Raw genomic sequence first — 19,916 nt, 5'->3', positions numbered from 1 at the left:
ATTTACCAACAGAGGGTCCCAGTGGACAGAGTCTTGGAGAGCAGCAGTGCAGCAACCCAGGCACGAGCCCACAGGTGATGGAGCTGGGTTTCCACCTCCCTGCAGAGGACACATCGGCCACGGTGGCTGGGGACAGGTCACACGTGTGCGTTTGCGTGATCACTGAACCAGGGTCGGGAGAATGGCATTGGCGATGGTGATGCCGGGCCAGAAGGCCCCGGAACCCAGTCAAGTTACGACCAGATGCCAACGGCTTGGCAGGAAGCGGGTCACAGCCTGGCTTGTCACGGCAGAGGAGGCTGAGTCCCGGGTTCCAGGGAGAGAAGGGGACAGGAACTTCTTTCTACACGTCATTAAGAAAACAGAAAACCAAATTTCATTATGAATGGCTCCGAGCTGCCCGGGTGTCCTTAGCTTCCGCGCGTGTCTGCGTCAGCGGTGGAGAGACCCGGGCATGGGGGCTGCATGTCAAGGATGTCACAGCCTTGCATTCCACAGACCTCCAGGCTGCCAGGAACACACAGCAATACAGGGAGAAGGAGCATCTCAGAACCCCCTGCGGGGGGCCCCAGGCTTTCGGGGTCTCGTCATCTCTGCATTTTAGGGCCCAAGATGCCCCCTGAAGTGCTTTGCCTGGAATCCGGTCCCTGTCCTCCTGGGGTGTGTGGGACGTGGCCACTAAAGTGCTCCTTTGCTGCTTATAAAGCCCGCATCTTGCTTCACGCCATAATGTGCCCAGGTAAGGGTCCTTTCCCAGAAACCCTTGCAGCTCCTGGTAGACCTGTGACCCCCCATTCCCACCCATGGTTCTGGTTTGCTAAAGCTGCTAGAATGCAATATACCAAAAATGGGTTGGCTTTCACAGTGGGGATTTATTAGCTTATAAATTTACAGTTCTAAGGCTGTGAAAATGTCCCAATTAAGGCATCAAGCGGAGGATACCCTCTCTGAAGACAGGCTGTTGGCATCTGGGACACCTCCGTCACATGGGAAGGCATGTGGCCGGCGTCTGCTGGCCCTTTGCTCCTGGGTTTCATTGCTTTCAGCTTCTGGCTTCAGTGGCTTCCTCTCTCAGCAGCTCGGGGGCTTTTTCTGTCCTTTATATCCTCGTAAAGGACTCCAGTAAAAGGATTAAGACCCCCCCCCCCCGAATGGGCTGAGTCACATCTCAATTGAAACAACTTAATCAAAAGGTACAGCCACAACAGATCTGCACTCACAGGAATGGATTAATAGAACATGGCCTTTTCAGGGGCAGATAACAGTTTCAAACCCCCACAGCCATGCAGCACACGGACATTTCTTCCCCGGTAAAAAGATAAACCTACAAAGGAGAAAGCCTCCATCTGTCTGGTGCCTGGAAGTGGAGCTGCCATCTGACCTACATAGAGGTGGAAGAGGTTAGAAGAAGCCAGGTCCCCACTTGGAGTTAGCACCAATTGCTTCCTACCACGTGTCTTGCAAATAACCAAAGCCAATTTCTTAAAATCCGTTGGTGTTACATGCAGCTGAATGCAATCCTCACATCTAAACATTTCAAGGTAAAGTGGCTGTTCCTGTTTGCTAATGCTGCCCTTTTGAAACGGATTGGCTTTTATAAAGGGGGTTTATCTGGTTACAAATTTATAATCTTAAGGCCATAAACTGTCCAAGGTAAGGCATCAACAATCAGGTACCTTCACTGGAGGATGGCCAGTGGCGTCTGGAAAACCTCTGTTAGCTGGGAAGGCACATGGCTGGTGTCTGCTCCAGAGTTCTGGTTTCAAAATGGCTTTCTCCCAGGACATTCCTCTCTAGGCCACAGCTCCTCTTCAAAATGTCACTCTTAGTTGCTCTTGGGGTGTTTGTCCTCTCTTAGCTTCTCTGGAGCAAAACTCTGCTTTCAAAGGCCACTCCAAAATGTCTGTAAGTTGCAGCTCCTCTCTCAGCTCCTGTGCATTCTTCAAAGTGTCCCTCTTGGCTGTAGCAAGCTCACTCCTTCTGTCTGAGCTTATATAGTGCTCCAGTAAACTAATCAAGGCCCACGCTGAATGGGTGGGGCCACAGCTCCATGGAAACCATCCAATGAAAGATCTCACCCTCAGTTTGGTGATTTCATCTCCATGGAAACATCCAATTGAAAGTCTCCAACCCAATCAACAGCAACACGTTTCCTGCCCACACAAGGCTGCAACAAAGATAATGGCATTTTGAGGGACATAATACATCCAAACCAGCACAGTTGCCATCTGCACTTCAGGGAACTTTGGGGTGAATGTTTTCTCTCTGCCTCGATTTCGTGGGCAGAAAACTGGGTAAGGGTCCTCACCCACCATCTGAGCTCAGACCCCAGCTCTGCCGCTTGCGGGGTGACCTTGGGTAAGTTACTTTACCTCTCTGTGCCTGGGGGACGGTGAGTGCTTCTGCTTCTTAGGATTGTGGTCTGGATCCATGCCCTTGGCATTAGCTGCTGTTTTATTTTTGTCATTGTTACTATGATTCTGGGGGTGCTGGCCTGTCCCCCAGGAGACCAGGCTCCTCGTCAAGAGGATTTGAATCCTCCTCATCTCATCTCCAAGCCTGAACCCCAAGGCCCAGCAGTTGTCAAAAGCTGCTCTACTCTGCTCTGCTCAGGCGTCCCCTCTGACTGGGATATCTTTTCTCCTAAAGGGTGTTTGGGGACTTTGCCTGCCTGCAGCCGTTGCTGCTCCTGTGCTTTGGGTGAAGCGTCCTTCCCAGGGTGCCCTCATGACTCAGGCCCAACCAATTAGAAAAAATCACCCCCAGCCTTAGAGAGTGGCTCAAGGATGAGCAAGGGACTCAAGCCAGTCAATGGGAGTATTGGGAGACAGGGGCTCCTTTCTATTGGGGTAGCTGAGGTGGGGAGGATGGAGCGGGGAGGTCACCTCTGCCACCACTAGGGGAGGGCCTGCGAGAGGGGAGCCCCGAGAGGCGAGAGCCCAGCTAAGAGAGTCTTGATCTCCGAGCTCAGCTGAACGCCTAGAACCAGCCATGCCTGAAGGTATCTCCTGGATATTTCCGTTATATGCCTTGATACATTCCCTTTATGCTGATGTCAGTTTGGGTCGAGTTTCTGGCACACTCTATTGAAACTGCTGCCAGATATGCACCAAAAATTTCTTATCCTTTAAGGCTCTGCTCAGGGATAGCCCCACCCCAAAGCCCCCCCAACCTCTCCTCCCTCATGTGTTTCTGCTAGGTGTTCCCATATTTGTTCTGTGATATTTTCTGAGCCTTTTTCCATCACCAGACTCGGAACTGTCACAGGGCAGAAACCAAGTCTCATTCAGTTCTCATAAGAAACTCAATAATGAATGAATGAGTGAGTGAATGACTGAATGAATGCATGGTGTGTGCAATAAACCATGAATGAATGGTGCATGCAATAAGCCATGAATGAATGAACAAATGGTGTATGCAATAAGCCATGAATGAATGAATGAACAAATGGTGTATGCAATAAACCATGAATGAATGAATGAACAAATGGTGTATGCAATACTTTGAGAAACCGTATCTCTCAATGGGAGTGTCTATAAAATATGCCAGGGAGCACTTGAAGAAAGAAAAATAGTATTATTTATTTCAAATTCTCTAAAACCAAATGAAATTCTGTTTGCACACATGTTCATTCTTCCAGAGAAAGGAACCCCAGCTTTCATCAGAATCTCAAAGAATAAGAGGTTCACAAACCCCTGCCTTATGAAAAATCTATCCTGGAGGAGGTGGCCAAGATGGTCATTCTGTCTGAATTGAACTGTGTCTGTCTTGCATAAAACATAAAGAGCTTAAATATTGTTTCTTTAAGCTTTACTAAAAATTTTACTTTACTAAAAACTTCGGTTTTTAGTTAGAAGAGTCTTGAAAACATCAAATGTCTGGCTTCAAGAGGAGAAGGTAGGGTGACATCACTCATCTCCCTCTTTTAACAGATGAAGAAACTGAGGCCCAGAGAAGGGAAGGAATCTGCCCAAGGTCACACAGCAAGTTGATGGCAGAGCTGGTCTCCTCTTTAAGCTATGATTCTCACCTTTTGGGTTTTTTTTTGGTCTGCTCAGCATCTGAGCCAGCTTCCTGCATTTGGGGGTCTGCCTTCTACTTCGGATACCCACATTGCCCCATAGTCACCTTCCCAGCATCCTTTGCACCAAGTGTATCAGCGTGAGAACCAGGTTTGGCCGATCAAATCCACACACCAAGACTGATGCCAGAGTAGGCTGTGGGCCCGGCCAGCACTCCGTGTCTTTTTGATTCTCCAACTACGTCATCTGGGTTCTGTTGTTTGCAAACAAGAGCCCTGTTTGATAAAATGTCTATTAAATTAAACTGCACTGAGGTGGCCAGTGTTCCAGGCCTGGGGACATACCATCCAATGGTGCTTCCTCTTCAGGATCTTAGGCTCATGATCTCCTACCCGGAACATTCCTCAGAGATGGATCTAAAGCCCATCAACTTTCATGGTTCTGTTTGCTTGATTATAGCAGGTAGGTAAAACATAAAACATTCAGAAAGTAGAAAACTTAGAAAATGCTGAGAAGAAAAGCAAAAGACACCCACGATCAACTCAAGATAATCACTGTTTATATTTTATTTCTCTCAGACTTCTCTGCTTGTATATAATATGCAGATTTTTTTGTATGCATAGTGTGGTATTCATAAAACTGGTTCTTCGAGGCACAAAAAGGATGGCAATTCTTTGTCCCCAAGTGGAGTTATCCATGGCCACGTGACTTGCTCAGGCCAAGGACACTAGGCAGAAGCCCCTGAAGCTCTGATTGCATTTCCTGTCTTGCAAATCTGGAGGAATGACTCAAGAGAAGGCCTCTGTGTTCCTTCCTGGGTCTCCGAGTGACTCCAATTACTCAGACTGATTGTGTGTGAACAAAAAATATCATCCTGTTGTTTAAGCCACTTAGAAAGTGGGGATGTTTGTTACAGCAGCATATAATCAGCCAGTCCTGACTGATACACTTTATTTATTTTTACTTTTTATTTTGAAATAGCTATAACTTATGAAGTTGCAAAACCAGGAGGGGGGACCCATGTACCCTTCTCTCCCCAGCTTCCCCCAATGGCAACAGCTTACATCTCACATAACTCGAGTAGTTTTTTTTTTTTTTTTAAACCAGGAAAATTGACATTAGCACAACACAATTAACTAAAGAGCTTTCTCGGATTTCACCATCAGATGCCATTTTGCAGCTCTTCTTCCCGCTGTTGTGTATATAAAACCTTTTGTCATACCTGTGCAGTGATGTTTCACGGCTGTTCAGCATTTTGTGGATTAGCAGGTGTGAACACTCCCTTTGGGCAGTTTCACTCTCAAGAAAATCCCTGAAATGAGCATCTTTCCCACCAATTTTTGAGTATCTACTGATTTCCTTAAGAGAAAATTCCCACAAAAAAAGGAATACACATTTTTAAGGCATTCGGTCCAGCTCTGGAATGATCTGTCCACGTAGAGAACCCTGCTGCTTTGCTAACTTGGTGTATGACCACCTAACAAAGCTTTCCCAATTTCCCAAGCCAAATCGCACAAGGAACACCAACTATTTCATCACGTGTTTTAATTTGCATTTACTTGATCCTTGCTAGGATTAAACCTTCTTGTTTTTTCTCCTTTCCACACGCTCGTGTTTCTTCTTTGCACTCCCTCTGCAGGGCCTCTTAAGATAAACAGTAAACAGGAGGAGCATGTCCTCTGTGTGTTCCTGAAAGCATCTACGTGCTCAGCAAACTGGCTAGCGTTTCTCTCTTTTGGTTTCCACCAGGAGCCCCTTATCAAGTGGCCTTCATGGTTGTCACAGAAATAGGCTTTTATGACCAACTATTTTTCATACTCTCCTAGCTCTGGAGTGTGGTTGAGGCCCTCCCTTCTGGGGCAGGAACGGGGCACCTGAGATGAGGCTGGGGGTGGAAGGAGCGTTGCCAGGTGAGGTCTCCTGGGAGGAGGGACCCATGGGGCAAGGTCCCGTCTCAGAGTGGCTGATGGATGGGCGAGAGGTGGCTCAGGAACTGCAGGAGTTTGGAAGCTGCGGGAAGGGAGCTGCTGGGGGAGCCGGGGTGGAAGCCAGAGGTTGGGGAGGAGCTGCCCACGGGGGGGGGCCTGACCAGTGATGGCGGCCACTGGACTCAGGGGGCCAAGGACGAAGTGAGAGAGGAGCGGACTGCAGGGAAGGAGGACATGGAGAGCTGGGGTGGACGGGGTGAGGCGGGCGGCGAGGGGTGACAGCTGGCAGGGGCGGCTGGGGCCCGTGGAGTCACCTGTGAGGTGGGGACCCAGGAGCTGCTTCACATGTGGCTGGAACGTGATGAGCTGGGCTCTGGCTGCTGTGTAAACATGAGTGTCATGGAAGCTAAAAAACATTTGTCTTCTTGTGGTGGGAACTTCGGAGACCACGGCGTAAGCTTTAAGCTGACCACTCCGTCAAATGAAACACTGGTGGGGAATCAGGAAGTGGCTATTTAAATGGACGTGGGTCCAGATGCTCACAGCTTGGAGAAGTTCCCAGCTCTGTCCTTCCCCCAACCCAGGGCTAGCAGCTGTTCTGGATGTTGTGTGTTTGGGGCACATCCTGACAAGTCTCTCTCTGAGCGTGGATGTGGCAGAGACACGGCCTGGTGCAAATATCTGGGACTGTGGTCTGTGCGTGCCCAAAAAAATGGCCTCTTGCTGGAAGTTTCATTCTTTTTTTTTTTTTTCCCCCTTTCTAAAAAATTCATTTTTATTGATATATATTAATATTCCACACAGTCATACAAAACGTACATTCAATTGTTCACGGTCCCATTATATAGTTGTGCGTTCATCACCAAAATTAATTTTTGAACATTTTCATTACCACACACACAAAAATAATAAGAATAAAAATTAAAGTGAAAAAGAGCAATTAAAGTAAAAAAGAACATTGGGTATCTTTTTTTTTTTGCCCCATTTTTCTAGTCATCCATCTATACACTGCACAAAGGGGAGTGTGGTCCTTATGGCTTTCCCAATCCCATTGTCACCCCTCATACGCTACATTTTTATACAACTGTCTTCAAGATTCATGGGTTCTGGGTCGTAGTTTGATAGCTTCAGGTATCTACCACCAGCTACCCCAATTCATTAGAGCCTAAAAAGGGTTGTCACTATTGTGTGTAAGAGTGCCCACCAGAGTGACCTCTCGGCTCCTTTTGGAATCTCTCTGCCACTGAAGCTTATTTCATTTCCTTTCACATCCCCCTTTTGGTCAAGAAGCTGTTCTCCATCCCACGATGCCGGGTCTACATTCCTCCCCGGGAGTCATATTCCACGTTGCCAGGGAGATTCACTCCCCTGGGTGTCAGATCTCACGTAGCGGGGAGGGCAGCAAGTTCAAGCAATGGTTTTATTATTGCTCGTGGTGTCCATGGGTGGGGAGGCTGGGAAGGGCTCAGCTGGGAGGTTCTGCTTCAGGGTCTCTCATGGGGTGCAGTCAGCTGGTGGTTAGAGCTGGACGATGGGGCCTGGAGCTACTGGGGGTCGGCCGTCTGCCCCTTCTCCTGAGGTCTGGGTGGCCCACTGTGTGGGCTGATTTGGGGTTCCCCCAGAGCATCCAGAGCATGGCGGCCTCGGGGCAGCTGGTGGTTCCAGCGAGCGAGGCGGGCAGCCCCAGCCGTGGGATCGGCTGACACAGTGTCACTTCTCCTTTCCCCCATGGGTGCTGGTGAGTTACAAGCCCACCCAGACTCAAGGGAAGAATCAGGCAGGAGCAAGTGGGTTGGGAGATAATTTCAGGGCCACCGGTCTCAGGACACTCCTCACTCTTCCCAACCTGCCCCTTCCTGATCCAGGCTGTGTCAGGGATATCACAGCCCTGACCACCCAGTGCTCCAGCCTCAGTGTCCCCGGAGGCCAGAGATGTGCCCCCCCCCCGACCTCGTGCTCGCCCAACACCCACTCCAGGGGAGCGGTTTACGCTCCCAGACCTGGGGAGCCTCCTCCAGGCCCCTGGGTGTGTCCCAGCCCCCGAGGACGTCCGCATCCCCCCAAACCCGGGTTCCAGTCTGTGTTGCCTCGGGCAGGTGCCTCAACGTCTTGGAGCCCCACGTGTGGCATCTGTGACGGGGGAATGAAGCCCCCACACTCAGGGTTGTTGGGAGAGGTCAGGGAGAAGGGCACTGTGCAGAGGCAGAGGCGAAGGGGCAGCCCAGGGGGACGGGGGCTGAGGGCAAAGGCCTGGGGTTTGGGGGGCACCGGCTGGTGGGGGCCCCTGGCTCATGGCTGGCGTCCATGCCAGAACCAAGCCGGGCCCAGGCCCTCAGGCTGAGGTCGCGATGGGAGTCAGGCCAGGGGCAGAGGCCCTAGTCTCTGGTCCCCACCGGAGCCACACACACCCGTGTTCCTGTGACATCCCGGAACCGCCAGACAAGGGTCTCCTGTCAGATCTCTTCATTCATTTCCTCTGAAAAATGATTCTTCCTCTCCTTTTGTCACAGTCGGAAATACAAATGTACCCAGGAGAGGACGTTCTGGTTTCTCATCTCGGCAGAGACCTGAGGGTGCACAGGCTGGAAGCAGCAGGGACCGGATTCGAACCCATGGCTACCCAACACGGGAGGCCTCGGGCGGACACCAGTTCCGTGACTGGCCTATGGCTGTGGGCAGAGGCTTGGCTCCTTTGTGCCTCGGTTTCTTCATCTGAAAACTGGGGGGTGAACTCACCCTGTGTCTTCGGGCTTCCTGGCCTCCAAGGCCTGTTCCTCTTCCTTTCACAACAACAGAACCCGGGACTTCAGCTGGGCACCCAGAATGGAGGCTGCATGTCCCAGCTTCCCTTATTGCCTCGATTTGGTCATAGGACTAAGTTCTGCCAAACGGGCACATAAGAGAAGGTGATGTGTCAGCTTCCCGGGAGAGTCTCTAAAGGCTAAAAGGAGTGTGTGTGCGTACCCTTTTCCACCCCCCTTACCCAGTGTTGGCTGGAATGTAGGTAAGACAGATGGACCCCAGCAGCCATCTTGGGCCATGAGGTGATCTTGGAACTAGCAGTGGTACACTATTGAAGCAACAAGTCAGAAGGAGCTCGTCCCTGACAACATAGAGAACCAACCAATCCCAGACTGTGACAGAGATAGCTGTGAACTCAAGTCTAGTTCAACTCACTATTAATTTGGATTTTGCTGCAAAAAACTGTTCCTCCAAATGTGTACTTCTGCCAAATTCCTGTCCCACATGTACTTTTTTTTTTAACTCAATGAACTAATTCTAAAATTGGCCTTTTTTTTGAATACCATGAAGTCATGGATTTGGTGAGCTGGTTTTCTAAAAACATTCAGAATAATTCAAATCTATTTTTAAAAAAAAAGTGAGCTTCTAAACTGACGGTGAAGATTATGGCAAATCCTTTCCCTCTAAACCATAAAACTAGACAGAACTGTCCCAGACAACAATTTCCACCCCTGGGAACTGGTTAAAGGTGTTCAACAAATTATTCAAGAAAAATGTCTGAATGGCAGGTAAGGATGGGGGGAGACTGTGCCGTTTGGGGGCCTGGGGTGACCCCCATTCTGGCCGTCAGCCCTGGGAAGCCGGAGCCTGAAAACCAGCAGCTTTACTACCAAGAGGGAGCCACGGGCCACGGGCGGGGACCCCTGACTTGTGGACCAGTCCCCACTGACCACCGGGCTGGGCGGCTCGGGGGCCACTCCCGGAGGAGCCCAGGCTTCAAGTCAGAAAAAGAATTTAAAACAAACTCCCCAAACTGAGCAAAGACAGCATTTCTGTTTGGGCGAGGGGCAGTGGTAACGGATGGTGCTGATGGTGGCACGGTATTGTGCGGCGATTAGCGTGACCGTGCCGTACACTACAAAGCGGTGGAAAAGGGAGACGTTACGTTGCGTCTGTGTTTCCACGATAAAAAACAAAGCAAACCAAACAAATGAGCGGAGATAGCAGCCGGGGATGAGTGCAGGCAATTACAAATAAACTAAAAAAAGAAAAAATCAGGGCAACAACCCCCTGGGCGGGGGCATCAGAATTCAGGGTAACAATGTGTTATGTAAAACATCCCCTTTCTAACAAAATTTTGCAACTTACACAAAAAAACAGGAAAGTGGCACCTGGACTCAGGGAAAAAAAGTCATTGAAAGAATCTCTCTTTGACAGGGTTGAGGTGCTGGATTCACGTGAAGACTTTAAAGCAGCTATTTCAGAAGGAATCATTCGTGTTTAAAGAGCTGCAAGCAAGTATGACGACAATGACTCACCAGATAATCCAATGGACCTCCGAAAACGAACCCCGAATAGGTTCTGGACTTGGAAGCCCTCCCTGCTCACCGGCCCCTTGTCCACCCCTGGGCCTCAGGGCTCGGCCTTTTCTGGGGATGGCGGAGACGGGACCCGGTGGGCCGTGCAACCCCCTTTTCTGCTCCTGCCGCCGGTGGGTGGTGGCGGCTGCGACGGGAGCCGGAATGAGTCCACCAGGCTGGGCTGTGAGTTCTGTTGTCGGTTTAATTTATTACGGTTTGGACATCCAGTGACACTGACATACCCCCGCTGGGCCTGTGCACTCCCCGGGCCCCGGCGCATCTGACCTGTCCGAGAAAATACAGTACGAGTGGTGGACGGTTACAAACATGCATCCACGGCTTAGAACTACAGTGATTCCAAACTGTGGCAGCCACAGGGCAGCCGGGAGAGAAAAAAGAAAAAACTGGTACCGTGTGTTCCCCAACTCATAATTTTTTTTCTCTCTCTCTTTTTCTTTTTAAATGGTTAATGCTGTTACAAACGCTACAGATGCCGGGACAGGGCCAGACACGAACAGTCCTACTATCTTCTCTGCCGGATAAATATGGAAGATTTCGGTTTATACAGTTTTACAACCAAGTCGGAAACTACGTCTGCTTCTACCCGTTACTGCTAAGGGCGGCGCCGTCTCGGCGCTGGGACGTGGGCTCGTGGTCGAGGCTGTGGAATGTTGGGGGGTCTCAGTCTTCCTCGCTGCCACTTCCTGAGCGGTCCTGGAGGGGGCAGGAGAGGAGAGACGTGAGCCCAGGGTCGTTCATCACCCCTGACCCGCCCCGCACAGCATGTGCTGCTTCTAAGCTGCCCCTTTTCTGGAAGGCACTGCCCAGCAAGGCCATGACTCGCTCCAGACAGGGCCGGTGGTGTTTCCCAGGGTCTCCACACACCTTACTTCTTTGCTTGCTCATTTTGGGGGAGGTGGGTGGGGCCTTGGGAGTTTTTCTTATTCACACACCCTTGACGATGCATCTAAGTGCAGTTTTCTATTTTACTCAGCATTTAGGTTTCGGTGGTTGAAGGGCTGCTGAAAAGGTCTAGCTGGTCCTGCTCTGCAAAGTGGGGGCTCTTTCTAGGAACTCAAAGGGGACAGAACAAAGGGCTTCAATCCTCTCCTGCTCCTTCCAGCTCTAGCTCAAGCTTTGTGCACTCAAGTTCTACGATAAAGTCACTGACATGATTAGAAAATATTAGATCCTCCTTTGTACTCCCTGCCGCCCTCCCGGCCCCCAGTTTGAAGGGCTTGGGGATTTTAGGGACTCTGGCGGAAGCAGAAGCTGTGTGGGACCTGGCTGCGTGAAAGCAACTGGAAACGAGTCTCGCTGGTAGAACGTGGCTCAGCCTGGAGGGTCGGTTAAACTCCCGAAGTAACGATGACAGTGTTTGTAAGGACAACAGTAAATGTGGCTTTTAAATAAATCAGATGCAGGCAACAGAGCCTCTTTCTGCAGGGGTGAGCTGAGGAGCCCGGGGGCTAAGGGGTCGGGGGTGTGGAAGGGAGGTGGCCTTGGCCTGGACTTGCCCTCCCAGCTGTGGCGCACCCCGCGTTTCTCCGGAGGACTGGCCTCCGTGCCCGCTGAGGGCCTCCCAGGCCTGGGTGGCACGTGAGGCCCTGCGCACTCCGTCCCCGGCTGTTTGCCGTCCCGTGCCCTGACCCGTGGCCCAGTCACACCACAGCGTGGCTGGGAACTCCGGCCCCACTTCAAAGCCACCCTGGCTGTTCCTGACCCCAGATCTTTGCTCTCCCACAGCAATGTTATAACAGCGTGTCCAGGGTCACACAACGTCCTGCTGGATTGGGACTGGGTGGTGGGGGGGGACAGCGTTGCAGCCCAGACACGTGGCCGCCCCTGTTCTCCCCACATTTGAGGGACACGTGCCCTCAGAAGGGTCACGCCCGACTCGCGTCAGATTTACTGTTTTTCTTGTCACTGCTGCAAGTGGCTTAAGACAGAAACAGCCGCCACAACACGGGGGAACTTTTCCGGGAGCTGGGTCCTGCGGGGCCTCGTGTTGCCCCCATGCGTCCTTGCTTTGTAGAAGGGGAAACCGAGGCCCCAGAAGCAAGTGCAGTCCAGGAAGGTCTCGGGGTCAGAGGTGAGGGGGCAAAGGTCCTGGGCAGGGGTCCCGGGGAGCTGCACTCCCACCACGCGGCCAAGAGCTCAGGGAAACCTGGTGAGCGGCTCGGCTCGCCACCCCCGTGGGCCTGGCATCAGCGCCCGTGCGAGCCTGTGTTGTGAGGCCGCGGCCCCAGGCAGTCAGCTTATCACCGCAGCCCTAGGTTTTTGAAACCGAGGGTAATGGGAGTTTTATCTTGTTTTGCGACCCACTGGTGTTCTCAGAAAGTCCTCCTGCCAAGGCAGGCCAGAGACTGGACATGGCTGGGCCCCGGGAGGGTCCGGGGCAGCCTCTGCAGCGGTGGGGGGCTGGGCTTGCTCAGGGAGATACGGCGGGGGTGGGGGGCTGTGCGGCCCTCGCTAAACCCAGTGCCTCTGCCCTGGCCCTCGCCAAACACCCGATGCCATTCGGCCCCATGTGGAAGCCCCCGGGGTCCAAGTATCCCACGGCAGTGGGAGGGGAGACGGGCACTAGCGCGAAGGGCCCGAGTCCTGGAGTCTCGGGCTGGGCCTGTGTGGCGGCTCCACCACGTGGTGTGTGTGACCTGGGGCGAACCATGGGAGCCTCTCGTCTCGCTGTCCTCTGGGGCCTGGGGTGTCCACCCTCCGGGGGCTGCCTCGTCCTTGGGGCCTGATCTCCCGCCACCCGGCTGTGAAGACAGCGCCCTCGAGGGGCCCCCCACCCCCTGTCCTGGGCCTCACCTCCTCCTGCTCCTCCTCGCTGTCGTCGTCGCTCACCACCGGCTTGGCCCTGGACCCACGGCTCGGCCGCCGCCGGCCCCCCTTCAGCCGGTCCTGCGCCTTCTCCTTCCGGCCGAGCTTGATCTTCACCTTGACCGAGCGAGCTGGGTGGGGACACCGAGGAAAGGGTGAGGCTGTGAGCTCCGAGGGACCTGGGGCCTCCGGTGCCCGGGGTGTACGCGTGGAGCCCCATGACCTGACCTCCGGGCGGCCCCGGGACTCACCCTCGGACTCGGAGCCTTCCTCCTCGCCCTCCTCCTCCTCCTCGCTGTCCTCGCCCTCGCTGTCGTCCTCCTTCTCGATCTTCTGCCTCACGCTGGTGAAGACAGACTGCAGGACGATGGAGTCCTCGTAGATCTGGGGGGAGAGGCGGGGGGCGTGAGCGGGTGTCGGGGGCCAAGGGGTGGCCCGGTGCCCGAGACGGGTGAACGCGCCGGGTGGAGGGTCGCAGGGTCAAGGGTGCTGGTTCAGGGACGGCCGCGGGCTCCTCCCTCCAGCAGGAGGTTTGCGGCGAGCGTGAGTGTTCAAAGGCTCAGAGGAGGTCTGTGGTCACGTCAGAGAAGCAGGTTTACGGTTTCAGCCAGTGTTTCCCCCACATGTATCTGGTGGTCAAGTCTCCTTTTCCGGAACATTCTTAGTAAAGTTTTGCTAAGTTGAGGATTGGGGGTGGGTGGGGGTGGGATGGTTTGAAGCTGTCTGTGCCCCGGAAAAGATCCTGTCCTTAACGCTAAGCCATGCCTGTGGGTGTAGACCTGTTGTCGGGTTAACTCGGTTATTTCAGTGGAGGCTGCCACGGATGGGTCTTAATCCTTTTACTGGAGTCGTTTATAAGAGGATAAAAGACACGAAGAAAGACGCAGAAGTGCAGAGAGAAAAGCCAGAGAAGCTTGGAGAAAAGAAAACGCAGAAGCTCAGACACAGGAGCTAAAGGAGAGAAACAAGCAGAAGCCCAGAGAGGAAGCCACTGAGGCCGGAAGCCGGAAGCAACGGAACCCGGGAGACAAGGGCGAGAGCAGCGGACGCCCAGGCGCCTTCCCGGGTGACGGGGAGCGGAGGACGCGGCAGCCCGTCTTCAGGGTCCGGGGACCGTCCCGCTGCTGCCTGGACTAGGGCATTTTCATGGCCTCAGAATGGTCAGCTTGTGAGTTACAGAATTTAACCTAAAATTCCCACCCACACCCAGTGCCCCGAGGCCTTCTATTGCCTGTTCTCATTTTCTGCTTGTTCGGGGCAAATGCACATTTACTGCTTTTGTTAATTAGAAAACTATTCCGAGATCCTGGGGAGTTTTTTTGTAATTAATCCCCTCGATTCAAAGGGCCGTAAGGGCTGATGTGGCACCGATGCCGTGAGGGCGGCCGAGGCTGGAGAGGGCCCCCCCACGCCCCCGACGGCGCCTCCTCACCAGGGAGCCCTCCAGGTTGAAGGTCTGGGCGTTCTGGCACAGCAGCATGACGTCCTTCTCCAGGTCACTCAGGCTGCGGTACTTGTGGTTGCGGATACGCTCCTGTGGGGGGGACCGGCAGCCTTACTGTGGGGCCCCAGCTCCTGGCCCAGCCTCCCCGAGTCCCGCTGCTAGATGCAGATAGGGCTGAGGTACCCGACAGAGACCCACGGCCAAGGGTAACGCTGTCCCACACCCCCCATGGGCCGGCAGGAGCCCCAGGAATCCACGATGAGGCCCCCCAACGTCCCCACAGCCCCCCGCCCAGGGGTACCTTTATCTTCTTGAAGTCCACGGGCTTGCGGATGAGCTCGTAGTACTCGGGCAGCTCCTTGCGGGACGGCAGCTGGATGAAGACCTCGCTGAGCTGGCGTCCACTGCTACTGCAAGGCAGGACACCGGGGTGTCGCTCGGGGGCCCGGCTGCCCAGCCCCTGCCCCTGCCAGCTGCCAGCTGCCCCCACCGGACCCCTCACCCCCCACGGTGTGGAGACAGAGAAGGCGAGAAATCCAGAGCAGACAACGGAGTTAACTTTCCCTGCAGGCGCTGCCTCGTGGCTCCCGGAACGTTCCAGAGAGGCGGCCCCACGCCGCGGCCAAGGCCAGGCGCCCGGACCCCCGTGGGGAGCAGGCGGCATCGCTCCCCTGCCCGGCCCTGGAGGGACCGCGCCTGCGCCGTGCGGCTGTTTACACCCACGCTGGAACCTTCGATGGAGGCGTTACTGGAGCTGTGAGCCCCGTTCTCGCAAGCCCGTGGCACGAGGTGGCAGCGAACTTGAGAGAATCAGGCAGAGTCTGAGGAAAGACGCCTTTGGCGAGACGCCGCGGGAAGAGCCGAGAGCTGCCTTCCGGTCCTTTCCACGGAGGCAGCGCCTGTTTTCTGCAGAGAGCCAGCCCCACGGGAAGAGCTGTGTGTGTGCTCGCCTCCCGGGCCTCGCTGCTGGGGGAGCCTGTGCCCTCAGCCAGGGCATCGCGGCCACATCGGAGCTGGGCTCTGCCGAGTGCAGCCCACGGCGGAGAGGCCAGGCCCCCGGGGGAGGGAGCGGACGGTTCCGGAGCAGAAAGATGGCCCCTGTGGCCGGGCTGGGAAGGCAGCTCTGAGGCAGCTCCTGGCTGCTCTGCCACCGTGGAGAGCTGGCTTCCGTCTCGAGGAGGCCAGTGTCTTCCCCAGCAGGGCCCGGCCTGGCGCAGAGAGACCAGTGGCCACCCAGGGCAGGAAAGGCAGTCCAGCTGTGTCCCACTCCACCTGGGCTCCTGATACCAAAACCGTCGGGATGTGCTGCTTGGCTCCTTCCGGCTGTCATGCGATGCAGGCAAGAAGGCACATTATGATTTTTAAAAGACGTCTCCAGGCGCTGGAGATGGACAGCGCACAACAGCTGACCGCAGAATGCCGTCGTGTTGAGCGTCTGTGTATCGCCAAGTCCAGGATGTTCTCCCTGCACACAGAGCCGGCCGAGACGCATGCCTGCCTCGCGGACAGAGACGGGGCTTGAGTCCTGCCCCGCACCTTGCTTGCCCTTCGAGGCGCTGTTTGCTTCTTGCTCTGGGCCAGGCATCGAGCCCAAAGCTCTACGCTCATTTATCTTCCCAGCCTGGAGGAGGGACGTGTCATCCCAACTGTTCCCAGGAGGAAATGGAGGTGAGAAGTCCAAGCCACCCGACCCCGACACAGCTCACCACAGGCCTCTCTGCCCTCCAAGTCGAGGGTCCCTGGCATTTGTGGGGACACCCAGCAAGCGCTTGGAAAATACCACTTTCCCCATTTCCTTCCAAGCTGTGTTTCCCGGGCATTCTGAAAAGCAGAACACGGAGCCAAAAGAGCTTGCTCTTCTACTTGGGATCAGCGGATCTGGAGAGTTGGAGAAGCTCTCTCCTGCTTTGGGAAACAGCAGCCGAAGGCTCAGGCGGACCCGGTCCTGCACCCCCAAATCCAAGGCCTGGCTCGCTTTCCCCCTGACTGGGTTTTCTAAGCAGGGAGGGGAGAGAGTCCCGCTCCTCTCTTGACAGCAGCTTTTCCTTCCGTTCCGAGCACGACGCATGGCGGGAACCACGCTCCACACCGAGCTGGGGTGCACCCCTGTCCCCTACTGAGTGCAGTGTGATCGGGTGTCTTCCCTTCTGCCTCGTTTTTCAGAAATGCCAGTTATGAGCCCTGAATTTGTTTCGCCACCCAAAGATGGGGCTGGGCAGTCTGCTCGAAAGCCCGGCTTGGAGAGTGGGTGGGGGGTGGTGGTGGGTGCGAGATCTTCGCCTGCGAGCTGGCTCCCTGCCGTGGGTGCTCAGGAGGTGGGTTTTATAATAAAACCTCGCTCCCTGCTGGGCTAATGAGAATTTCTTTTGGAGAGCAAAGGGTGGGGAGCCAGGGGCCCCCAGCCCACCCCGACACCCCTTCTCTGATGCCAGAGGCCCCGAGAGCAGGTGGTCCAGGCTGCGTGTGTGTGAGAGAGGGGAACGGGCCCAGGCTGCCGGGGGATGGTTTTAAAACGCCCCACCCCCACAGCTCTCTGACCCGCATCTCCGCGTTAGACGACCTGCCACAGCGTCCACCTCCCCACGAGTCAAGCCCCACATCCTGCTGCCCATCCCTTCCGGCACCAGCACCCCCACTCCACCGCGGCCACAGGGGCTCCTCACACTCACCCCTCAGGCCCTGGGTGGCTGCTCCCCAGGGAGCCCCCGCTCCCACCTCGGCCAGCCCGATACCCCAGAGCCTGACCCGAGCCCCTCACACCTCTTCATAAACGAGAACCGCAAAGGCTTTGGAACAAAGACGCAGGTGTCCAGTGCACGGCTCCGCGCAGCACCACAGGGCTCCGGTGACCGTCCCTGTTCCGCCCCCAGAGGTCACTGCTGCCCTGAACTCTGACCTCTGGCTCTTGACCCACCGCCGTGGGAGAGCTGTCGGGTTGGTGGGTGTGGTGGCAGCTCAGCTCTGGCTGTGAACATGGCTCGGAGCTCCCCAATCGAGGCGCTTCTGGGCCATGCACATTCACGGATGAGTTTCTGGTTCACGTTTCTCTTGGGCAGATGCAGAGGCAGCCTACATTCCCTGCCGTGATGGACGAGCAGCCCGGGGGCCCCGTGACCCGCCGCCCGTCCTCGGCGGCAGCACTGGCCACTCCTCGGGGAGTGATGGAGCTGGGCGCCCGTCCGTGGGCTCACCGGGCACCTGACACCCCTCGGGCAGCGCCGGCTCAGGCCTGTCCCCCCCACACCCCCGGGTGTCCTCTCGTGGACGAGTTTGTCGCAAACGCCTTCTCCCATCCAGGGCTTGTCTTCTCACTCTCCTGATGCTGCCCTGTTGATGAAGGAACCTTAGTTTTGAACTCCATCTGGTTTACCCGCGTCTTCTTTTACGCTCAGTGCCTTTCTTGTCTTGTAGAAGAAATCTTTGCCTAGCCTGAGGTCACAAAGATATTCCTGTTGCTTCTGGAAGCTTGGCCATTTGCCTCTTCTTGTTATCGATGCCAGGGAGGTCACCCCTAATTTCTCTCCCGAGCAGCCTTCCTTCTCGTGTGCTGGACCCGTCCGTCTCCCCGCCCCGAAACTAAGCTGCGAGGGCAGACGCTGAGCCCGTTCCAACTGCTCCTCTTTGTCTGGCCCCTTGAGCAAAGCCCAGGACGCAGCAGATGCTCAATAAATCTCGTGACTGAACGGAGAGAGGAAGGTGGTTCGAGGGAAGACCTCACGTCACAGAGCGCGGATGTGAACCGGGTCGGACTGGGGTCCCCCTCTCCCCGTTCCAGAAGAGCCTCACGGTACGGAGAGAGCACGTGGTACGCCTCAAAGCCGCCCGATGCGTTCCCGAGACTTGCTCGGAAGAGGAGCTGCTGCAGCCCCGGCACTGCTGGGAAATCTACTTCCGGAGTCCTGCCCAGAAGCACTCTGCCCTGGCAGCAGTGGGGATGGGAGAGAAGGATCCGGAAGAATCCGGAGGCAGGCCAGGGACCCAGTGCAGGCCCAGGCGGGAAGGAAGGGCCCACCGTCACGGCTTTCGTTGGCTCCCCAGCCCAGACCGCTGCTTGTCCTGGCAGTGACGGTGGCAATGAAGATGACGGCTCTCCTGCCGCTCGGATGTCAACACCCAGGGCAGGGGGTTCCCTTGACCCCCACCCCCACCCCGTCCCTGTCACCAGAGTGAGGCATGAGAAACTGCAGGGGCTGATGACCACAGCCTTGCCTGGAGCCCCGCCAGCTCCCGAGTGGTCGGGCCCGGTGGTCATTTACTTTTTTAATGCCACAGCTTTTTTTCTTCTTTTTTTAACTTTATCAAAAAAAAAAAAAAAAAAAAAAAAAAAAAACAAAACTCAAACAAAACAAAGGAATAAGAAAAACAACCTAAAATAACTGCATTGCTTCTAACATGTTCCTACCATACCCAAGAAAGTTTGCAAACCATAATCATTTCTGAGCATTCCCGTAACAATGAAATTACCATCAATAACTTATCTATTCTTATTAGATTATTGTTCTCCCTTCACTAGTTGCTGTCTACGTTCTACAATATAAAATATTTACTTTACGTTTTTCACCGAGTTCACATTAGTGGTAACATACAACATCTCTCTTTTTGTGCCTGGCTTATTTCGCTCAGCATTATGTCTTCAAGGTTCATCCATGCTGTCATATGTTTCACGAGATCGTTCCTTCTTACTGCCACGTAGTATTCCATCGTGTGTATATACCACATTTCATTTATCCACTCATCTGTTGAAGGACATTTGGGTTGTTTCCATCTCTTGGCAATTGTGAATGCTGCTGCTATGAACACTGGCGTGCAGATATCTGTTTGTGTCACTGCTTTCCGATCTTCCGGGTATATACCGAGAAGTACAATCGCTCGATCGAATGGTAACTCTATATCTAGTTTTCTAAGGAACTGCCAGACTGACTTCCAGAGTGGCTGAACCATTATACAGTCCCACCAACACTGAATAAGAGTTCCAATTTCTCCACATCCCCTCCAGCATTTGTAGTTTCCTGTTTGTTTAATGGCAGCCATTCTAATTGGTGTGAGATGGTATCTCATTGAGGTTTTGATTTGCATCTCTCTAATAGCTAGTGAAGCTGAACATCTTCTCATGTGAATCATTTGTACTTCCTCTTCAGAGAACTGTCTTTTCATATCTTTCGCCCATTTTACAATTGGGCCGTCTGTCCAGTGGTCATTTCTTGTGGATGGACACTTGTGGCAGCAAGTCCTGCTGTGTGGGAGGACGGTTTCAGCGAGCGCCACGAGCCCTTCTCCCTGGAGCCCAAAGCCTGAGGTGACCCTGACTTAATTTACCAGACAACTCCAGCCTCCCTGGGGAGAGCAGCCCCTCTCCACGCCGACCCCCAGGGTC

General features: G+C 54.4%; 1 protein-coding gene across 16 annotated transcripts in view; it reads right to left on the bottom strand.

Annotated features, from left to right (window-relative positions):
- Positions 1-10,454: 10,454 nt before the first annotated feature.
- Positions 10,455-19,916, bottom strand: part of SMARCA4 (SWI/SNF related, matrix associated, actin dependent regulator of chromatin, subfamily a, member 4) — a 107,744-nt gene continuing 98,282 nt past the window's right edge. For 12 of the 16 annotated variants that reach the window (XM_037817925.1, XM_037817928.1, XM_037817930.1 and 9 more), the window contains 5 exons: positions 14,844-14,952; positions 14,531-14,632; positions 13,350-13,482; positions 13,087-13,229; positions 10,455-10,986 (listed from right to left, as the gene is read on the bottom strand). In XM_037817925.1, coding sequence (XP_037673853.1) covers positions 10,954-10,986; positions 13,087-13,229; positions 13,350-13,482; positions 14,531-14,632; positions 14,844-14,952 — 520 coding nt within the window. In that variant the 3' untranslated portion in view covers positions 10,455-10,953. Of the gene's footprint in view, positions 10,987-13,086; positions 13,230-13,349; positions 13,483-14,530; positions 14,633-14,843; positions 14,953-19,916 lie in introns of those variants that run through there. The other 4 variants (XM_037817926.1, XM_037817933.1, XM_037817938.1 and 1 more) reach the window with 2 other exon arrangements.

This window comes from Choloepus didactylus, chromosome 25, assembly GCF_015220235.1.
Source record: "Choloepus didactylus isolate mChoDid1 chromosome 25, mChoDid1.pri, whole genome shotgun sequence".
Taxonomy (NCBI): domain Eukaryota; kingdom Metazoa; phylum Chordata; class Mammalia; order Pilosa; family Megalonychidae; genus Choloepus; species Choloepus didactylus.
Note: the sequence above shows the minus strand (reverse complement) of the source record. Positions and strands in the feature narration are given on the sequence as shown.